The sequence below is a fragment of the Typopeltis vanoorti genome, chromosome 4, assembly GCF_054136105.1.
Source record: "Typopeltis vanoorti isolate ZY-2024b chromosome 4, IOZ_Tvanoo_1.0, whole genome shotgun sequence".
Classification (NCBI taxonomy): Eukaryota; Metazoa; Arthropoda; class Arachnida; order Uropygi; family Thelyphonidae; genus Typopeltis; species Typopeltis vanoorti.
In genome coordinates this window covers 82,303,922-82,328,167 of record NC_143552.1, presented here as the reverse complement: position 1 = coordinate 82,328,167, position 24,246 = coordinate 82,303,922, and the positions used below count along the sequence as shown (strand labels likewise).

The following is a 24,246-nucleotide window of genomic DNA, read 5'->3' as shown; positions in this document are numbered from 1 at the left end:
CTTTTCTTGACTAATTTCTCTAAGACCTTGACAATGATTCATGTTATGCTAATCGGTCGGTAATTTACAACAGCAGTCTTGGAACCACCTTTATGCAGTGGAACTATTTTCCCCTCTTTCCACCCGCTCGGGACTAACCCAGACCCGCGACTCAAACAAAATGGTCAAGGGTACTGGCAATTCTTTAGCTGCTTCTCGTACAACACGAGCTGGTATACCATCCAATCCCACAGATGTATTGACATTGAGGTTATTATGCAATAGACTACTCACCTCCACTTCATTCACCACAATTCCCGTATAATCTACTGGTTTATTCGTTTCTGCAATGTCACCACCTGGATGATATATTCTTGCAAAGTGCTCACTCAGTAACTCAACTATCTCAACTGATTCAGTTACCTCCCTACCATCAGCTTTCTTTAAAATCATTCTGCCATGTACATTTTTCCTTTTACTTGCTACATATCTAAAAAACTGTTTAGGATTCTCTTTAGCCTACATGGCCAATGTTCTTTCGTAATCCTTTTTTGCTTTTCTTACCACACTCGTCACCCTTCCAGCCTGCGCTTTATACCATTCATGTGCCTGCCGGTCACCTTTCTCCTTAAATTCCCTCCATAGTTGTTTCTTTTTTTGCAGCTCAAGCTTAATGGTGTTATTCATCCATTTAACCCCTACTTGATTTATTATTCGGACTCTAGGTATACAGTCAGCCATTGCTTCATGCAAGCACTTCTTAACTACCTCCCATGCACTATCAACTTCTAGTCCTTGCAGTTGTACATACCATGGCACTGAACCAATCAAACTCCTAAGCTTGTCATACTTTCCAGCCCGATAATTCCACATGTACCCTGTCTTAATTGAAAATTCTACACCTTTAGCCACCTCCCAAGTCTAGACCCTATGATCACTCTCACCGATTGGTGGCAATGTGGTCATATTTGTTACAGCCAAATCCTCAGATGTAATTACTAGGTCAAGCACTCTCTGACCCCTAGTATTTTCCATTACATGCTGTCACAGATAGTTATCCCTTAATAACCGCATAAAATCCAATTCTTTCCTCCCGTGTGTCCTCTCCTCACTCCAATCAATGCGACCAAGTTGAAATCTCCCATAATAATCACCCTCCTTCCACTCATTTCTTCTATTTGCTTGTGCATACTGTCACCACCATCTTTTCCATCACCTGGTCTATAGCAGCACCCAATTGTATATTTAGTTCTGCTAGCCACAATCTCACACCAAATGGCCTCAAATGTGCTCTTTTCAAACACTAAGTATTAGAAACAAGATTCAAACTAATTTTAACTTATGGATCTGAGAGCCGGGTTAGAAATAAAACAATTGATCAAAGACTGGAGTCCTCTGATATGAGAGTTCTAAGAAAGATTAATGAACAGGGGGGGGGGGGGGGTATCACTGACAGTGTGATAAAAAAATGAAAATATTAGGAAAGAACTTGCCATTGTTAGCATTCGTGAGTGTGTTAGTAGCTCTGATCTCAGGCATTATGGTCACTTAAACAGAGGAAGACCAAGATGTAAATGGGGGGGGGGGGTTCTTCTATATCTGTTTATATTATCTTTACTATATTCCTAATATCTCTATTTATCTCTTTAAGCTATACTGCCTTCTTATTCCTTGAACACCAGAAAATTTATTTGATATGCTGTGCCACTGATGTCTGTTTTCTAGTAATAAGAAGTGTTAAGTGTGTCCATCATTACATTCAAATTATCCCTGAATAATTAATATCTACAGTCGTGGTCTACTATCTATCCTTTCTCCTGGGTTCCCGCCAATAGGCGCTAATATTTTTTCGGAACAGTGCATCAAAGAATTAAATATCAGGCAACACTCTATTAACATTTAAACAACACATTTATTTACCATAAAACAATTTACACTATTAATCCATTAAAGAAAAATTTGCTTAGTTTAACTTTACATAAAACAATTATGTTAAAATGACCTTTGAACTCGTGAAAATCATGTCACATAAATAACCACTCTCCTCCAATATCGAATTACTATCCTAAGCAATAGTACCATTAACAAACAGTTACTTCTTTACTGTTATACAATAAGAATATCATTATATATAAAAGTTTGATCCCTCTGATACTAAGATAATACTCTGGGCAAGATGCACCATTAACAAACAGTTACTCTCGGACTGTTACACACATAATCTTCTATTACTTATTTAACATTTTAAATGCAACCATTAACTTTACTCAAATTCAGCATTTTAATCTTAACAGTCCACTATTAGAGTTCTCCTATAATTCACAAAATTGGAAAGAAAAAAATCAAACTCGCTTTAGGGCTGCTACTCACTGCATATTCTCATTCCCTGGCTTCAGATTGGAGTTCCTTACCTTTTCCTCGCGTTTCAGGTTTTTCTCTCCCTTTTTATGCCGGCAATAGATTTACTGACACTTCTGGGACGCTGTCCTCGCGGCACATCGGGCAAAGATTATCGGCTTGAGGGTACCCCTCAAGCCGATATTCTTTGCATGCGCGTTGGACTAATTTCCTCTCTCCGGACAACAACTCCTGTCGAAGGTTTGACATCAGATTAATGCTTTGTCTGGCAGATCGGTTCCTTTCATCTTTCTTTCAGGCCACTGGTATGACTTCTCCTGAAGTCACATCCTCGATGGCTTGCATCTGACGGACAATCGCTGGGGTACCGATGATTACACTACAGACAACTGATACTTGATCTTCTGGCCAACACCTTTTATTCACCTACTTTCGGATCCCTGCATGAAGACATGGCACCCCGAATATTTCAGTGCTATCCCTTGTTCTTTCCGTGACACTGACCCTTTCTTTGATCTTCTTCTACACTCCTTTAATCCTATTTGTTTCGAGCAGCGGAAGTTCGTCTGAAGTTTGTTGGTCGGTCTCACACTGACCTTGAGAGTCTACAGGTGGAATTCATCGACAACAAAGATCTGTATTTAAGTTTTGTCGATCTGGAAAAGGCATATGACAAGGTGCCAAGAGAGAGAAGCTATTTAATACGCTACAGTTATATGGTGTCAGTGGGGCATTATATCAAGCAATACAATAACTGTTGTGATAGATATGGTATGAAGGTCAGCATTAAAAAGACAATGAAAATAGGTAGAATTGTTGAAAATGTCAACTGTGTTGTGAATGGAGAACCTGTGGAACAAGTAAAACATTTCAGCTACTTAGGCACAATTTTTAGTGAAGATGGTAAATTAAATATGGAAATAGAAAACAGAATCAACAAGGCTGGTATGGTGGGCAGTCAATTGAATAAATTCATATGAAATAATAGAGAAATTAGTTGGAACACTAAATTAGCTGTATACAAGACAGTGTTCAAACCACTTTTAACTTATGGATCTGAGAGCTGGGTCAGAATTAAAATACTTGATCAAAGACTAGAGACTGCAGATATGAGAGGCATGAACAGATGGCATCAATAGCAATATCGTTAAAAATGAGGCTATTAGGAAGGAACTTGACATTGTCAGCATCCAGGAATGCGTTAGCAGAGCTAATCTCAGGTTGTATGGTCACTTAAACAGAATGGGCGAGGAAAGATTAGCAAATCAAGTGTTCTCTGCCAGGTTGGCAGGAAAACGACCCAGGGGAAGACCAAGATATAGGTGGATGGATACGATACAAAGTGCCTTAGATGATAGAAATATAAGATCTGATAATGTTGGAGTCTTGACAAGTAACAGACTGATTTGGAGTAAAATTGTAGATAGGAAGTTAGTAATGATGTGAATATTTCATGTAGTACTATCATATCCTGTACACCCCTTGAGGGTACATGTCAGGGATTTGATGATGATGATGAGTCCCTATGGGATTATTTATATTAACAAACTGTTTTAACTATATACAGATATACAGGTTATTTTTATAACATCTTTACAGGGCCTGACTTCTGTAAAAATTGATGTAAGGCTTTCTGGCATTATTAAGCTACATCAAATTTTTACAGATGGATTGGTAAAGTAAAAAGTGCATTAAAAGACAGAAATATAAATTCTGATAATGTTGAAGTCTTGACAGATAACAGATTAATTTGGTGGAAAATTGTTGATTGGAAGTTAGTAATGGTGTAACTTTTTCACAGTACTGTCAATTATCCTGTACATCCCCTGAGGGTATGCATCAGGAATTTGATGAAAATGAAATAAAAAAATCATATTAATCAAATTCACTGTATCATATTATTACTGGAAGAATTATACATCATAAATTAAATATGGCACAAGCTGTCAAAATATTATTTTCATGGAATATTTTGTATAATTTTGAACATTTGTTATTAGAGCTCCAGTGCTTGTTGCCCTTGCTCTCATGGAATTGGGAATGAAATATGAAGATGCAGTGGAACTTATTAGATTGTAAGTAATTTTTTTTATCTCTTGATGTTTGAGTTTAAACTTTTTTGTAGTTTGTCTGGTACAGTCAAAAGTGTGATTATTACTTTTTCATTCAAAGAAAAAAAAAGTATACATTTTAATTTTTCATATCTTGTTAGAGGAAAAGCAATGGAATTGTTAACTTTTATGTGGTGATCGTCTACTTAATTGTAATATTCTATTAATTCATTCTTGTATCTTAAATTCGAGTGCCTTACACGTGCTGCGTTCCCAGCATCTTATGTCTTAGCTAACTCTATGCTACTTTAATCTGCTTAACATATATCTCACTGTTAATCCTACTTAATCTTATTTCCTGTTCCCACTGTTAGCAAACGGACTTTATCAGCCTATCTGCGATATGCAGGTTACCAATTCTCACACTGCTCAATCAGAAAAAAAAATTTTTTTTTTTATGACTGTTCCATTCTAATTGAACTAATGTAGTTTGAGAATTAAGATAAGAATACAAGCAAGATCTTAGGTAATACACATTTTTTCTATATCAAGTCGTGGCAATTCTCAGTCTAATGTGCATGCAGGTTCGCTGGTTTTTTTTTTTTTTTTTTTAGAGATAGTGCATTGGCAAATAGATCAGGCAAGTAGTTAAACAAACAAAACATTTTTAGAAAGAAGGTACAATACACAATAGGAAATGATATCTCTCTCTCTCTCTCTCTCTCTCAGCCTATCAAAATGCATTAGGGGCAACACATAACTGGCTATATTACATACAACTTACTGAACCCCTTCATATTGTTAACTAATCTAATTTAGACATGTAGCTATTCCCTAAGTTATATCTTAGCTTAATTTCTTCCATTATATGTTCTCAACTTTAAGCTTCTTGTCACAGCCTGAAGGGACAAGGACTAAAGAGCAGGACTTCTCTACATTAATATTAAGTCCTTTGACATGAAAGAAGTCAAATGCCCAATCGAGGAGTCCCTGCAGGCCTACTTTAGTGGAGGCCATGTAACCAAAACCCATTACTTAATACTTTTCTAACAATTATCTGTAAGCACACTCATTACATATACTAATTCCAGTTTCACCTTGACAAAGTATTAACAAAATTTGTGCTTACTTACAATAGCCCTTTACATACACATTTCAGTCAACTGCACAACACCTCAATCTGTCTTAACCATAGGTTACGATCGTTACTTGGATGATGTAGCGGTTCTCGCTCTGGGAATTGCCAGACAAAGGTCGCTGTGATTCTTCCATCAGTAACTGGAAAGGAACTGTCAAAGCCTCCGTTATAACCATGGGTAGTAGCATTCTCCTAGTACGTCCATACATTCAAACAGGAGCTCCATCGAATAACGGCCTTGCCTAGACACACACCTGGAACTCTGTTCTCCGGGAAAGGGCAAAACTTGGAATCTAAAAATCGAGAACTCTGCTGGCCTGTCTCAGTCCTCTTTTATATCTTCTCTGATCCTTTGTTACTACAATGTAATTTCCAGGATTACCCGCCAGCATGATGTCACTTCATTTCCCTTCATTTGTGGGCACACATTTTATGTTCGCAAGACATTGTGAACTTTGGTTTTTGCTTAGTCATCGTTCTAATCTGGGTTAATCCCCCTCTTTTCCGTTTTGCGTACAACTCAGTGGACATTAAATTATGCATTTTTACAACAAAATTATTGCATTTATTTCATTACAACATAAATTCTATTTCATATACGTTTGGAAACCTCTGTAAAATCGAACTTGAGAAATTAATTTAATTTATCATGAGAGATTTTACAGAATGTTATCTTGGGAAAAAATATTACGTATTCTTCAGAAATACAAGTTTTTTTCTAACTTGTGGACCTGGGACTACAAAGTTATAAAAAGGAGCCAAGTCTTGATTGACTCTTTTTGTGTTTTGATTTTTTAAGTTTTTAGTTAGTAAAAACCAATAATTCATATTTTTAAACTAAGCATTACTCAATATATATGTGTGTGTAGTTACAGTGTAATGTGGTAATGCCTACCTGAATAGTTTTAGTCAGTAGTTTGCTATAGCATATCTTTATGTTTGCTATAATGAGTCGAGTATAGTAAAGTTTTAATGCAGATTCCTTTTTCATGACAATGAAATCAAATCAATAGATACTTCACTATGGTTAAATCTTACCACAAATAACCTCAGGATGCACTTCATTGCACAATGTGGCAAACAGTTCTGTTTTGCATTCATTTAATGCAAACCAGTAATTTAAATATTGTTTAACATGATTTTTATTCTAAGAATATAAATCTGCAAAATCCTTATAATAACAAAATGACATTTAAAGATATCTTCTCCCCCACTCTATAATTATGTTTACTTGTAATGGCATTTGCTGGAGTTTATTTTGTTTTGGCAGGGTTAGTTGTTTAAAATTTATCTGTCATTACATATAAACGATAAAAGCTGCTTGCCATATATACCTGTATAAGACGAGGCCTAAATTTTTGGCTATTTTTCGGTTTTTAGCTTATGTCGGTTATATAAGACAACCCCCCCCCCCCCCAATTCCTTCTTTCTTGTATTAATGCAACGTTAGGTATTCTTGTTATATCCATTATTTTTATATCTATGCATCTCTGTTTTTTTTTTGCATAGCATAGATTTAGTATTTATGCAAATTACCCTAATTAAAAGTGATTAGCCCAATTTTAATTATTAATTTTGCATTTTTTTTAAATTTTAGGATTATTAAAATTGTTATCATTTAAAATCATGGAACTAGCAACAAAATGAAGAAAGTATGAAACTCAGTTTAAAATAAGGGTAATTGAAATGGCAAAGCAAACTAATAACTCTGCTGCTGCAAGAAAGTTTGACATAACCGAGAAGATGGTAAGAGAATGGAGGAAGAAAGATATTTTTTAAAATTCCCAAAGAAAAAATGTGCCATGAGAATGAGGATCACTCGATGGCCGCAACTGAAAAATCACGTTGCAGAATGGTTATCTTGTTGCAAGAAATATGATTAGAGCATATGCACTAAAATGGTCAAGATTGAATCTGGATGAAAGTATAGAATTTCAAGCTACTTCAGGATGGTGTAATCGTTTTATGAACATACAAAATCTGGTAATACAACAGTAAACGAAAATTGCTCAAAAACTACCAGCAGATCTTGACCACAAACTTACCAGTTTCCATAAATTTATTATTCAGTTGAGACAAGAACATAAATTTCTATTGTCAAATATTGGAAATATGGACGAAACTCCTATGAACTTTGATGTGATAAGCAATAAAACAGTGGAGTCTAAAGGTAGTAAGTGTGTGCTAGTTCAAAGTACAAGTCATGAAAAAACAAGGTTTATGGTTGTGTTGTCATGTTTGGCTGATGTAACCAAAACTAATGATCATCTTCAAATGTAAAACTAAATCTAAAATAAAATTTCCTTCAGGTGTCTTTGTACATTTTCACGAAAAAGGATGGATGGACGAAAATGGTGTGAAATTATGGATAAATAATGTGTGGAACACGCGACCAGGCAGTATAATAAAGAAATGCGGTTTATTAGTATGGGATATGTTTCATAGTCATTTAACTTAGAATACTAAAAGTCTTCTATAAAAAAAATAACACAAAAAAATTGCTGTTATACCAGGTGGTTTAACTTCTATATTGCAACTACTAGACATCTGCTTGAACAAACCATTTAAAGATCACATGCGAGAAGAGTGGAATAATTGATGTTGACTGGTGAAAAATCATTTACAAATGGTGGATCTATGTGCACTGCATCACTTGATATGTTGTGCAATTTTGTGATCAAAGCATGGAATAAAGTAAAAGTAGAGACTGTAATAAAATCATTTGAAAAGTGTGGTATCTCTAATCTTATGGGTGGTATGGAAGATGATCTGCTGTGGGACACTGATGACGATGAAAACGAAATCAATTCACCAGATCCATATGACGATTGTTTAAACAATGAATCTGAACTATTTTCAACAGATGTTGAAGAAAATTGAGGTTAATAATTATTTGTTTTTTAAGACTTGCATCTATTGTAATCTTTTAAATAAATTTATGTAACAAAAAATTAATTTCATTTGTTTATAAACACTGCCTATTTTCTTATATAACAATGTATTGTAACTACCTAAACATTCATCTAAGAAATTACTCTTCCTTTTTTATACTCACCATATAAGACGACCCATGATTTCGAGGGGTTTTCTGTAGTATTTGAGTCATCTTATATGCTGACATATGTGGTAATGTCAGCGTATAAGACATTACCGCATAATTGCGGTAATGTCTTATACGTTTTGAGCAAATAATGTGTACGTTATAATCATAGAAATTGTTTCTTAAGTCATCAAAATGTGTTAGTAACATTATTCTGCTTAAAATTGCAAATGCTGGTTTATAAGCTGTGGTTGTTGGTTAATACATAAAAAAAAGGTGAATTATTTTGAATTTCAAATTCAGATTTGTTAATTGAAATGCTTGAACAGATATAGGCTGCACTGCTTATCTGGTTCAAACAAGCAAGGTCACAAAATGCTCTGGTCTTTCTGTTGATAAAAGGTTGAAAAAATGAATTACATTGTTGGCAGCCTGTAATTCTGGTGGATCAGGTCATCCCTGTTTTGTCATGAGTTAAATCCACTAAGTTTATTGATGACCCATTGTCTCACTAATATACTCCACTTAGTTTCACATAGGCATTCAGTTTCTTCAGCCTGCATCCCATCTCATCTTCCTTTTACCCTGTTTTTTACCTTGCGGTGTCGAGGGTTAATTAATCATCGGACCTCAAACCATTCACAGGATAAGGTGGTCAGCCCTACACCCCCAGTGTATTCTATGTCCTGTAGTTTTGAGTTCTCAAGGCTGGGATGAAAAATCCCAGGATAAACTTGGGAAAAACCCTACTGTCCATGCCCAAGACCGGCTAACTTGGCTATGGCTGAGGAAGATCCTTCAGCTCCTCACGTCACCGACAGGAATCGAACCTAGGACACTCCTTCCCCAGGCATATGGTTGCGAAGCACAGTCACTAGGCTAATTGCACGGACAATTGGCCTGCATCTTCTGTAAATATTTCTGACTGCCATCAGAATTGGCATCAATAACTCCCCCACCCTCTCCCAGTTAACTCCAAACTTGGAGAATATCTTTGTTCGTCCCTTACATTGCTGCCTGGAACAAGTCTCCCACCACATGTTTCCTAAGGAATACAATCCACAGCATTTCATGTCAAATGTGAACAAGTTCCTTACTGCCCATCCATGGTATTCTTGTATCAGAAAACCCAAAAAAAAAGTTTGTGCGGCTTTTGGTAGAGTTCACTGCAATGGTTTGTTTTATTCTGTAGTTAGTTGCAAAGCACAGTTTTTATGTACATCATAAGGCACAGATACAAATCAGTCAATTGGTGCACCTAACTTGCATGTACTCTTTTTTCTATAACTTTGAACACTTTTAAAATGTTAGTTGCAATTCTGGCTTGTTAGCTTTACAAATTGAAACTCTTTTGAAAGGCTTCAGAAGTATCCCGTAAGATATGTGTGGCATTTGAAAAGATGCAATAGCAGAATGTACGGCACAGAAATGGTTTAAAAAATTTCTTTCTGGTGATAAATCACTTGAAGATGCACCACATTCAGGAAGACCCACCCTTATTAATAATGAAGAATTACGTGCCGCTGTTGAAAATAATTCAATATTAACATGTCAAGAACTTTCACAAATGTTTAACGTGAGTGGTGAAACAATTAGTTTACACTTGTATCAACTGTGAAAATCGTGGAAGCTAAGCAAATAGGTCCTACATGCATTATCAGATGACAGACTTCGAATGTTATTGATTTGTTCTTCACTTGCTTCACGTCATAAAAATGAACCGTTTTTTGGATTACTTGCTCACTTGGGATGAAAAATGGATCTTGTACTCTAACAGGATGCGAACTTATCATTGGTTGTCCCCAAACGATCCAGTACTGCATATTTCAAAGACACCGCTTCATCCCCAGAAGACTGTGCTTTGTGTATTGTTGACTATGAGTTTCTTGCAGCAGGCCAAACAATTATACCTGAGATCTCGATACAACCCGAATGTGTGCAGGATGCGTTACTTCAGAAACAGCCAGGACTAGTTAAGTGGAAGAAAGTGCTATTCTTACAAGACAATACAAAACTTGCCTGTGAGAAAATTTGTACTTTAGAATGGGAGATACTCTCTAATCCTCCATATTCTCCTGACATTTCTCCAAGTGATTATCACCTTTTTTGGTGCTAGACAGTTGCAGTTCTGCAATAATATAGATTGTAGTGGAGGTTGCTAGGTTTATTATTTCTGAAAATAAATTTGTTTTATAAAGCAGAATTTACAAACATGTACCTTGTTAGGTAAGAGTTGTAGATTGTGAAGGTGCTTATTTTAATGAATAAAACATTTCATGAAAATTTCTGCAGTTGTTTAATTTTTATTATGAAAAACTGCACGAACGTTTTTTGGTTACCTGATACTATATGTTGACCAATCTCATGGATGGGTTCTCCATTAAAAAAAAAAAAAGAGTATGAATGCACCCAGAGGGGGATCTATCTTACCTATGCCAACAGGTTAATGCATGGGCACACTTGCTTGCTTCACATCCATGTACTGTCGACATGGAAGCAGGCATCCTGTTTTCTGCAATTTGTTCTCGAAATAAGTTATGTTGCATAAATTGGAAGATACATTTTGTTTTATGAATGTTAGTGCTATCTGAATGTTGCACGTAACCAAGAAGTGGAAAAACTTTGGCCTCTCATGGATTGACAATGAGCAAAGTACAAATAGTGATGTGGTTGTTTTGGTATTCACAACTTCAAATTTTTTATATTTATTTTGAACAAACTCAACATCAGAATTTAAGTGGGTAACATCAATAGAATAAGTAGACTGATAGAAGAATTACAGTGTTGACATAAATGGTATTACTGAAACGAAGAGAAGGAATGAAATTCTTCTAAATAACAAGATGTCTTATTTGGGCAGTAATAATTTTAAGCAGCACTTAAACACAAAGCCAATAACCTTAAATGGCAAGGCATTTCGATTTTGGCAAATTTCAAAAGAGGAATTCATCATCATCATCAAATTCCTGCCATGTACCCTCAAGGGGTGTACAGGATATGACAGTACTACATGAAAAAATTACATCATTACTAACTTCCTATCTACAATTTTCCTCCAAATCAGTCTGTTACTTGTCAAGACTCCAACATTATCAGATCTTATATTTCTATCGTCTAAGGCACTTTGTACCGTATCAATCCACCTATATCTTGGTCTTCCTCTGGGTCGTTTTCCTGCCAACCTGGCAGAGAACACTTGTTTTGCTAATCTTTCCTCTCCCATTCTATTTAAGTGACCATACCATCTGAGATTAGCTCTGCTAACGCATTCCTGGATGCTGACAATGTCAAGTTCTTTCCTAATATCCTCATTTTTAATATGATATTGCCATTGATGCCATCTGTTCACGCCTCTAATCTTTCTCAGGACTCTCATATCTGCGGTCTCTAGTCTTTGGTCAAGTGTTTTACTTCTGACCCAGCTCTCAGATCCATAAGTTAAAATTGGTTTGAACACAGTCTTGTATACAGCTAATTTAGTGTTCCGACTAATTTCTTTCTTATTCCATATGAATTTATTCAATTGACTTCCCACGATACCAGCTTTGCTGAGTCTGTTGTCTATTTCTATATTTAGTTTACCATCTTCAGTAAAAATTGTGCCTAAGTAGCTGAAATGTTTTACTTGTTCCACAGGTTCTCCATTCACAACACAGTTGACATTTTCAATGATTCTGCCTATTTTCATTGTCTTTGTCTTTTTATTGCTGACCTTCATACCATATCTATTACAACAGCTATTCAATTTAGTCAGAGAATCTTGTAGCGGATTTATTTAGAAGTATAACATCATCCGCATAAAGCAAAGAGCTGACATTAACATCTCCAATTTTGATATCAGGTTTAATACCACATTCCTTCATAATGTGATCCATATAGATAATGAATAACAGAGGGGATAATGTACATCCTTGTCTCACACCAGATTTAACATTAAACCATCTTCCTGTACTTCCTTCAATTCTAACTGCTGACTCACAACTCAAATAAAGACTAAGTATTGCTTGATATAATGCCCCATTGACACCATATAACTGCAGCGTATTGAATAGCTTCTCTCTTGGCACCTTGTCATATGCCTTTTCCAAATCGACAAAACTTAAATAGAGATCTTTGTTATATTCCCATGCTTTCTCGACTATTTGTCGTAAAGTGAAGATCTGATCCTGACAGGCTCTATTTGGCCTGAATCCAGCTTGTTCTTCACCAAGCTTTTCTTCCACAATTCTTCTCAACCGTTTCTCAAGTATACTTGTATAGATCTTGCCAGGAACACTCAGTAGGGAAATACCTCTGTAATTCTCACATTCAGTTTTATTTCCCTTTTTATATATGGGTACTATGAGAGCTCTACTCCAATCATCGGGAATTCGTCCCTCTGTCCAGGCTTTCTGAACTATGCAGTGCAGCCACTGTAAGACTCTTATACCACCATACTTCAGCATTTCTGGTCGAATATCATCTACTCCTGCTGCCTTTCCACATTTCAAGCCTTTGATGGCTTTTTCTACTTCAAGTATGGATATGTATTCCTGACTGCATGCCTGGTCAGTGTTTTTTATCACTGTGCTGTCATCACTGCTTGTTTCATTTAGCAGTTTTTCAAAGTAATTACTCCATACTTTAAGGATATCTTTTTCTCCTGTTTTCATTTCACCTTTATCATCTCTAATTCCTTTTACAGCACTCTTTCCTCCATTCCTAAGTTTCTTCAACAACCTCCAGAATATTTTGCCACCTTCTTGATATTTATTTTCTATATTCTTGCTAAAGTCCTCCCATGACTTTTGTTTAGCTAGTTTTACACACTGTTTAGCTTTCTTACATTTGTCTCTGTATTCTGTAAGAGTAATAGCTGACTTATTTGCCAGGAACTTTTGATATGCTTTCTTCTTTTCCTTCACTGCCTCTTTAACTTCCTGTGTCCACCAGGGAGTTCTGATTTTTTTTATCCTTGCACACAACCTCACCACATGCCTCTCTGGCAGAATCAATCAATGTTTCCTTCAGAGTTTGCCACTGAATCTCCAAGGTTTGATTCCTTTTCTCAAACTCTTTCATTTTCTTTTCAATAATATTTCTGTATTTTAGTCTACAGTTCACATCTGAGAGCTGCTCAACTTTTATTCGCTTTAAAACTTTCTTACATGTTATTCTTTTCAATATGAAATTCAATTTTATCCTGCTCAAGACTAAATAGTGATCACTTCCAATTTCAAATCCTCTGTACACTCTGGTGTCCTGCACCAGGGAGAAAACATCACTATCAACAATAACATAGTCAATGAGACTTTTCTTATTCCTAGCCTCTTCTCTCCATGTGAATTTGTGCACATTTTTATGTTGGAACATGGTGTTAGTAATAACCAGTCCATGTCCTGAGCAGAAATCCAACAGATATTTGCCATTATTATTAGCTTTGCTCTTTTCTCCAATCGTTTTCCTCTTTCCGTCTTCCAATTCCTCTTTTCTCCAAAAGAGGAATTGGACACTCAAAACTTGCATGTGTCTGTGTTCCACAAAATTGAAAGAACTTTCAGTCATTAGAGAAGGCAATTAACATAAAGGAAAAATTGACGTGGGAGATTTAAACAACATAGTAGAAAATGTTTTGGGAAAGATCTTTTGGTAGAAAAGATCAAAGGTAATAATAGTAAATGTACTGAATTTCTGATAAGGACATGAACTAGTCATTACTAATACCCATGTCCCAAAATAGTGATGAGCACAGATTCACAAAGAAGACACATGAAATAAGAAAAGTACTATTGACTGTATAGCGATATCTTTTGCACTTATTCAGGACACGCAGGATTGTAGGGATTTGAAATAGGAAGTGGTCACCATTTCCTATCAGTAAATCACATAAACCACATGCATAATGTCATATAGCAACACTCAATGTTCGAAATACTCTCCATTTTGCCTTCACGCATACCTGAAGTTTGTGAGGCCACATGTTAATGGTGGCACATACAAAATCCAATCGAAACGCTGCCACTGTTTGTTCCAAATCCCTTCAGGATGGTGATGCTGGGTTGTCATTTCTTGCAGGTAGTACTCACTCTCTCTCAAGTTCGAACCACAATTTGAAGTCCAGCAGATTCTGGTCATGCACATTCGTCTCCAACTGCTGTTGTGTGGTCCTTGCCTTTTGTGCAGGGGCTGAGTCCTGTTGGAAGATCCAACTCTTCAGTGGGAAAATGTTCTCATCTGTGAAGAAGATATCTCTAGTGTCTGTTGTTTGCTGCCAGAGAAGTGCCTTTGATTTTATCACCCTCTGCCACATTAGTTTTGGTGTTAGTGTCCAGAAGAACGATGACAGGCTTTCACCCCCTAGGTCATCAGTTAACGAGGGTGGTCTGAAAAGTTTTCCGCCTTGACCATAGATGGTACCACTATCGGCAAGATTTTTTTTTTTCTAAGTTACATCTGTCATAAGCATCCATGTGAAATTGCAAGTCATTCAGTGGTTTGTTTTATACAGCTGTCTGAAGCAAAAGTGTTGTCTGTACCTCTTGAAATGGATAAAATTGAGTGTTGTGTGATTATAAAATTCTTTGTAAAAGGTTTAACACCAAAAGAAATTCATTCAAAGTTCATAAAAGTTTATGGGCACTCTTCTCCTTTGTTTTTGACAATTAAGAAATGGACTGCTGAGTTTAAACATGGCCATACCAGCCGTGAAGATGATCCATGTGAAGGAAGTCCAAAAAGTGTAACAACACCAGAAATCATTGATCAAGTGCACGATATGGTATTGGATGACTGGCCAGTCAAAGTGCATGAAATTGCTGAGACTATAGGCATTTCAAAAGAACGTGTAGGATATATTTTGCATGAAGAATTGCATATGAAAAATCTTTATGCAAGGTGGGTGTCGTGCTTACTCACTGATCAAAACGCACTCACATGAAAATCTCTGAACAGTGCTTGGAGCATTTTAACAAGGATAAAACTGATTTTGTGTGTCGATTTATTACTATGAATGAGACTTGGATTCACGATTACACACCAGAATCCAAACAGCAGTCAAAACAGTGGACCGAAGGCAGTTGTTCAGCGCCAAAGAAGACAGTTGGTTCCATCAGCAGGAAAGGTCATGGCATCGGTGTTTTGGGATGCTAAAGCCATTTTGTTTATTAATTATCTTGAAAAGGGTAAAACAATAACCAGGGAATATAATTCCAATCTTTAACCAGACTAGATGAAAAAATTTGTGAGAAAAGATCCGGTTTGCAGAAGAAAAAAAATCATCTTTCATCAGGACAATGTACCTGCCCACAAAGGTGTTTTGGCAATGGGAAAATTAAGGGATCTGCACTATGAATTGTTGGAAAATCCACCCTATTCCCCAAATTTGGCTCCCTCTGACTTCTATCTCTTCCCAAAACTAAAAACTCTTCCTCGCTGGTCAACATTTTTCTTCGAATCAAGAGGTGATTGCAGCTGTAGAGGGGTATTTTGCAGATTTTACTGAGAACCATTACAGGGATGAGATAATGGCACTGGAGCTTTGCTGGAATAAATGTATTAGTCTTAAGGGAGATTATGTTAAAAAATAAAAATAATTTTGAAATTATAAATTCATTTTTTCATTGGTAGGCCGAGAACTTTTCAGACCACCCTTGCAGTACACATAACATCGTTCTCTGCAAAATGTTTCTCTCTCACATCATTTTCTGTGTTCTCAAGGATTAAATCAGAGACATGCCTTTGCAAGCTGTTGCATCCTAACATAGCATGGTCGACCTCATACAGAACATGTATAATGCTATGCGTTATGGTAAAGGCCACTACCCAGACCAGTTTCATCAGTGGGAGCCATACCCCGAAGTGATACCAAGGTTGAAGTAATGCAAAATTCATAATTCCATATACAGGTAGTAAAAAAGGGTTACAACTTATTACTAAAATACTCTGGGTTGGAGACTTTGGCATTGCTTCTTCTGGGTTTGGCTCCCACTGATAAGACCTCAATAAAGGTCAAAACCAGTCTGGGTAGTTGCCCAGGTTTTCTAGATCTTGAAAAGGAATATGACAAAGTGCTAAGAGAAAAAGCTTTACAAAACTACTTAGTGTATGGAAACCAGACATTTTGGGTATTTTTTACAGATTCAACATTCTCTGAGCAAACTTTGTTTCCTTACACTTGATTCAAGAATGAAACCAATAATATAATTTCTTGATATCTTTAATTTATAGTATAACCAAGTGAAAAAACTATCAACATCTCTGTACTGATAAACATGTAAATGTTGGCTGCGCACAGCACCACTAATAGAACCGCATAATTCTGTGGACATTGCAGTGGTGTGCAGAAGTTGTAATGGTATGGTGATTCTATGTAGATATTCTGGATGTCTGGAGTAATTTAAGATTGTTAAGTGCAAAGTTTCATTATACTTCAGTTTTTTTGGCATACTTGAATTTGTACCAAGGTAATACTTATAGTTTGGTTGATGGCTGTTCATGAAATTAAACATTAGTAGAGATAAATATCTCCATCTCCAATTTCATTTTTTCTGACTTGTACTTGTAACATTGCATACTCTGCAAACAGTAAATCATAAACAGTTATATTAAATACTGTATTTATTTGTTTGTAATGGTATTACTTGTGAATTGTCGGACAGGAATGAATTGTTTACAGTCAGCTTTCACAATAGCAGCATGTAGGGACCAAAGAATGATTAGAATAGTAATTTAATATGGAATTTTTTTTTTTTGAAATGAGCACTGTAACAGGGTGTGAAGTTTTCTGTACAACCACTGTTGTGTGATTTAACTAATTTTATATTTTAAGTATGTTTGCTGATTTCACAATTTTGTTTTCTAGGAAAAGGAGAGGTGCTATTAATGCTAGGCAGTTGTACTATCTTCAGAAGTACCGTCCTAAATCTCGTCTCAAATTTAAAAGTGAACAAAAGCAATGTGTAATTCAGTGAACGTCTGTGCTGACAAACAGCACTGTCATGCAAAAGGACTGTATGGGTCATCCATTACTGTATATTCATTTGTTTCTTTTTTTAAACATAGCTAAAAGGCAGTTTGTTTATTTTTTCCTTTATGGTACTGATTGAAAAAAAAATAACTTATTAATGCAATATTAAGCTGATGTTTCCTCAATAAAGTATCGTTTAAGTTGAAAATAATTCAGTACTCTGTAGTGAACCCGGTTAGATATTTCAGCTAGTACTATATTTCCGGAGATGAGGCATAAAATAAAAAAGACTTGCTTTTCAAAATTTAAATAATTCCTTATCTATTTAGAATGATAAAAATTTTAAACATTCCTTGAATCAATATTTTCTCTTTATTAGTCATTTTTAATATAACTTTAGATCTGATAATATATATTTTTTTATACATTATAACAATAAACAATTTAACTTGACAATGAAAAATTGGAAAAACTGATTGTTATAGTATATAAAGAATAGTTTTTAATAGAAGCCAAACTACCACCAACATGCACTTGTCACTCACATGTAATGCAAAATTAATTCATATGTATTTTATGATACCAGATTATGGTAATTTTAAAAATTATATAATCATCTCTAGTAATGAAAGGTATTATTTTCAGTTTTTGGCATAACTGGATTTTATATTTTAATAAAAAATAATGAAAATCCAAGATGTTTTTGTGTTAATTTATAAATTAATGAGAATTGTGGTTACTAAACATGTCAAATAAAAATAAAAATTTAACTTGTATTTGCATACAGAAGCTTCAGCAGAGCTAATATTAATGTCACATAGAGAAGGCCTTCAAAAGTTATTAGTTTTGCATCTTTGTGCTGTGCTTTTTACTTAAATTTCATATTTGCAATGCCATAATTCCAATGGACAGATAGTTAACAGTATTTTATTTGATAATTATCTGTGCTGTTACCAATGTTTTTTGTCTGCAGTTCTATATAGTCCACACATCCATATTCATGTGTCAGCCATTCACAGAGAAGACTGGTTGGTTGACATTGTAATATGAAACTTTAAAAATTTATATTTTCATGCTGTAATCTTGAATATTTGTTTTTACACTATTTATACAAAATGTTGTGTATAATGAGTCAAAGTATAGGGGGTGGGATCTATAGCTATGTGTGGACAGGAGCAAAAGGTATGCTAGCAAGTCTTGTGTTTCATGTAAACTAAACCTGCTTCTCACAAAAACCTCAAGGTTCATCAAAAACTCATTGATCTGAATTACACTCTACATGATTTCCATCATAAAGGTCACCCCCAATTTCATTCTGATACGAATCATGTCAGATCTCAATGCATCAGTGCCAAACCTAAAATCCTCTTCCAGTTCTATCTCATTCTTCTTGTTACATTTTGTTAATATTTGCTTTCTTTATTACTTCAGAACAGGTCAGAAGGATGATCATTCTGACCCTTATTGGCTATATTTCATCTTATATAAAAAATAAAATAAAAATTTCTACTCACTTCAAATCTAATTAAAAATTTTGTCCTAAAGAATGCTGATATCATGGTTACTTTTCATGATACTTTTGACATAACTTCTTTTTCACTAATACTTCTCCCTTTCAGACAACATCATACTTAACACATTCACATTAGATGTGTGCATTTCAGTTTTCCATATATGGTATGTTGCGTGCAACTTTTTTGGTAGGATTTTATTTGTAAAATTAATATTTGTGAGCTTTTTTAATGATATAGAAATCTCAAATACAGTTCAAATTTATTTCAGGTTTATATACAGGGTGTCTCAAAAAAGTGTATACAGACTTTGAATTATCATAAAGTTGGTATTTATTATAATACAGTTAACTTTCACATTGTAAAGTACACTACATAAATGTACTTTTCATCCCTCAACGTCTGTATTCAAACTGATGACCGTCCTGGTCCAGGCACCGCTGATACCGTGCAGCAATGGAATTGCAAACACTGAGAATCATTTTGTCTTGTAGTTGGGTGCATTCTCTTTCGATTGCTGCTTTCAAGTCGTCGACTGTTGCCAGTTGGGTAGAGTCCCATCTTGTTGAAAATAAGTCCTTTTGAATACGTGGCATGACAGCTTCGTGCAGGAAGTTCAAGTAATTGGCACCAATTACAGTACTGTTGAAAAAGAATGGTCAAATTAATTCGTGTGCTGATAAGCCACACCGTCACTTCTGGTAAATTTACATGATGTTCGTCCATAACATGCGGATTCTAAGGTGCCCAGTAATTGCAATTGCGCCGGTTAATTGACCCATTTAATTTAAACGTGACCTCATCACTCCACACAATTCGTCTTGGAAATTGTGCGTCCTCTTCACATTTTTCCAAGTACCACTCACAAAACTGCATTCTCCTATCTGGATCATCTTCATTGAGAGCGTGTACTCTTTTTGGAATGTAACTTTTCTAATGACTGCACTTCAACATGCATGGACACTTGATTTTGATACTCCTATCTCACAAGACACTTGTCGCACAGATTTTCTTGAACTTTGACAATATGTTTCAATCATCCTTTCTTCTGTTGCAGGCCTCGTAGCTGTTTGTGGTCTTCCTGAACGTTGCTTATGGACATTTTGAACAGTTCCATCTTCTTCAAATTTATCTCTAATTCGAGTGATAGTAATTCTCTTAGGTGGATCTCATTGAAATTCTCTTCTAAACTGTCTTTGCATTTTCACTACGTTTTCATACTTCCAGTAACATTTTAGGATAAATTTTCTTTGCTCAAAGCTTAGTCTGGTTTCAGCCATTATTTCAAATCCGTTAAATCTGCAAATTAACGAAAATTAAGTGAGTTATCAGCTGTTGAAGCGTGTATAAATTTTTTGATACATCCTGTATATTCTTTACTTTCTGCAAGTGAAAATTTGAAAGAGTGGGTTGAGACTTTAGTTCCTATGTCTGTGTTTGGTACTATAACAAACACAGACAAACTTGTTTTTCTTGTATCTGCAATATGGTGGCTGTCAGGGGGAGGGATGTTTTTTACTATTTTCATTGCAATAAGTTGCAATGCAATAAACAGTAAGTAAAAATCCATCTATTCCTGAATAAAAATGAATTCTATGTATTATGAGAAGACTGCATCTGGTGATCTAGCAAATCAAAATACTAGCATAGTGGGATGCCTATGATCAATAAAAATTGAAGAGCTGCTGACAAACAATTCCTCTGGATATTTACTGAGTAATACAGCTGCTGTTTATTAATTATTAATTTGCAAACAAATCTTTTCCTCTCATATGTTTCAATAAGTTTGTCCATCGTAAATATGAACATGCATATCAAGAGGCTAATAGCTGTATTTGTTTCACCCCTAGCAACTTATTGGACATGCACATAATACCACAAATGTTAATTTATTTGTCTGTAACAATATAAAAATGAAAACCAACTCATTTCAACCACAGATGCTTCTGGGTTAGGACCAACAAAAATACAATGAAAAGGTTACCGTGGACTACAATAATACTAACATACAAAACGTGGGAACCATTGCAACAAGTTTGAAACGGAAACCATGTGGAGTGTGGGAATAATCAAATAACTAAATATAGGATTCTTATATTTGTTTATAATACATCCTAAAATACATTTCTCTTCCCATGAAGATTTGGTTATATAATTGAATAACCATTGTAATATGTGGCTCATTCACATATTACAATGAGAAAATATTAATGATTAAAATTATGAAAAAATGTTTGTTTCACAAGGGACAGTCTGAGAAGTTTCACCCCAACACAAACATGTTAAAAATATTTTTCCCCATGACATCATTGATCTCTTCAATTTTACCATTTATCTTCTGTGATAACACTAACTCAAATCTCTCTTGACACAAACATGACAAATATTTCCTCCTCTGTTGTACCAGTTACTTCACTTGGAAGAACCATTTATAAACAAATAGGGTGTGGCAAGAGGTATGCGAACTTTAGGGTGTGTTTGGGGGAGGTATAGTTATGGGCATTTTCCTTTCCTAGCCAAAATTTTATATATTTATATATATATATATATATATATATATATGTGAAGAATCTATTATTGGTACTATACTAAAGATGGGCAAGAAGGAATTTGTATGCTTGGGAAACATATAAGATGGCAGCAGTGGAATAGATGAACGAAGAGGAAAAATTTGTTCTGTGAGTTTGAAGATTTACTGTGAAGGGACTATTGATTAGTTGTTGTCGAGTCCATTGAAGAGCTTCTAGATATGACTGTGGGCCTGTAGAACTGCTTTGGCAATCTGTTGAACTTTGATGGAGTAGAGCTTTTCTTTAGGGTAATTGATTTTCTGTAGAGCAGCGGCAATTGCTGGAAAAGAATAGATATGCCAGGTGTTAGACTCCTGGACAGTTGCATATTTCATAGCTTCTAGTACCATCCAGCTGAATTTTCATGCCTTTCAAATGGTCCGTTCTTAATCTGGTGATGATTGTAGTTATTTCTCTATTTTCATTCTTCTTCTTAATAGTTTGTTTTAACAGTCTTATTTTTGCAATAGGGTTAGCATCAGTTAGTGGTAATGGGTGTAATTTTTGAGGTATCTTGCTTCTTTGGCTAGTCTGTCTGCCCTCTCATTGCCTTCAATATTTACATGGGTTGGTATCTGTTGTACAGTTCTTATTTTTCAAATTTAAAGTTATTAGTTTATGAATTTCCTGTGCGAGTTTTGTTTATCCATTTTTTAATGCTTCAAGTGCATATTTTGAGTCACTGTAGATGGTTATTCCTTCTGTAATGTTTATTACTGGATTAGAGAGAGAGAACTTTAGAGCTGCTTGTATAGCTGTTAATTTGCATTTCCTACCTCCAGGTAGAACACCCTGTTCCTCCTTGGTTGAGTGCTTCATCAGATGATCCATCAGTGTAGGCAATGACATGGTTTCGATTATTTAAATGATGTATAGTGTCATCCTATTCTTTTATTTTCATGCTGTGAATCCTTTTTTTTGAACAAAGTTCTAAGAGGTTTAAGTTAATCGTTGTGTTTTTTTTTTTGTGATATAGTGGAAAAGATTGGCTATTTGCTTATTTCAATAGACAGGTGCTCTAAGTCAGTCTGTTTTCTAATTTCATGATCATGTTGTAAAATAGTTGCTCATATTGTTGATTAGTCATTGCATGTATTTGAATGGATTTGACTGTGTGTGTGAAGTGTATTGGTGAGAGAGGGTCCAGTGACTACCCTTGTCTCTTCAGAGTTCACCACCCCACATGTGACAGCAGTATTTAATGGATAGATGTGTATAAAGAAGCTGTTTAGGGAAACGTTCTCAGCCTCGGCCATAGATGGCAACACTATCAACAAGATTTTTTTTTTTCTAAGTTGGTACATCTGTCATAAGCATCCATGTGAAATTGCAAGTCATTCTATCGAGTAGTTTGTTTTATACAGTTGTCTGAAGCAAAAGTGTTGTCTGTATCCCTTGAAATGGATAAATTTGAGTATCGTGCGGTTATAAAATTCTTTGTAAAAGAAGGTTTAACGCCAAAAGAAATTCATTCAGAGTTCATAAAAGTTTATGGGCACTCTTCTCTTACGTTTTCAACAATTAAGAAATGGGCTGCCAAAATTAAACATGGCCATGCCAGCCTTCAAAGTGATCCACGTGAAGGACGTCCAAAAAGTGTAACAACACCAAAAATCATTGATCACCTGCACGATATGGTATTGGATGACGGTGAGTCAAAGTGTGTGAAATTGCTGAGACTATAGGCATTTTAAAAGAACGTGTAGGACATATTTTGCATGAAGAATTGCAAATGGAAAAGCTTTGCGCATGATGGGTGATGCACTTGCTCACAGCAGATCAAAAACGCATTCACATGAAAATCTCTGAACAGTGCTTGAGCGTTTTGACAAAAATAAAACTGATTTTCTGCATCTATTTTTTACTATGGATGAGACTTGGATTCACCATTACACACCAGAATCAAAACAGTGGACAGAAGCCAGTTGTTCAGCGCCAAAGAAGACAGTCGGTTCCATCAGCAGGAAAGGTCATGGCATCAGTGTTTGGGGATGCTAAAGGCATTTTGTTTATTAATTATCTTGAAAATGGTAAAATAATAACCAGGGAATATTATTCCAATCTTTTAATCAGACTAGACAAAAAAAAAATTTGTGAGAAAAGATCCAGTTTGCAGAAGAAGAAAATCGTCTTTCATCAAGACAATGCAACCAATCTCATTTAAATACATTATAATTTTACCTCAATTTAGGAAGATTTCACTTTACAGACTGTAGGCTAGGAACTTAAGCCCCTCATAAAATGAGGCCTTCCTGTATTGGGTTGGTAGAGTAGATTATATAATCTATTATATATATAATAGAAGGAATAGGGTGGGTGAGAAAACAGGGCCTTATGGGATCCCTGCATCAGTTGTATGCTTAGAAGATAGTGAACCATCCATCATCACAGGAAGTGAATGTCGAGTTAGAAAGTTGGCTATCCAACTGCAGAACTCGGATAGACCAAATGGAGATATTGAAAGCAATCATTTGCAACTTGCCAAACTTTGCTATGGTATATGGTATTTGCCTAGATATGAATGACATAAGTGAGTAGATTACATATTGCATGGTTACAAACAGTGGCGGCCTGTACATAAACACTGCGACACTGCAGCATCCCAAAGGAAAAAAATGAAAAAATTAAAATTTGTTTGTGTTTATAAATAATAAT

The 24,246-nt window shown here is 35.4% G+C and overlaps 1 protein-coding gene across 4 annotated transcripts in view; it reads left to right on the top strand.

Annotated features, from left to right (window-relative positions):
* Positions 1–18,206, top strand: part of LOC150107453 (protein tyrosine phosphatase type IVA 1-like) — a 185,211-nt gene extending 167,005 nt beyond the window's left edge. For all 4 annotated transcript variants that reach the window (XM_090391883.1, XM_090391881.1, XM_090391885.1 and 1 more), the window contains exons 5-6: positions 4,338–4,412; positions 17,406–18,206. In XM_090391883.1, coding sequence (XP_090248009.1) covers positions 4,338–4,412; positions 17,406–17,514 — 184 coding nt within the window. In that variant the 3' untranslated portion in view covers positions 17,515–18,206. The remainder of the gene's footprint in view (positions 1–4,337; positions 4,413–17,405) is intronic.
* The last annotated feature ends 6,040 nt before the right edge of the window (positions 18,207–24,246 follow it).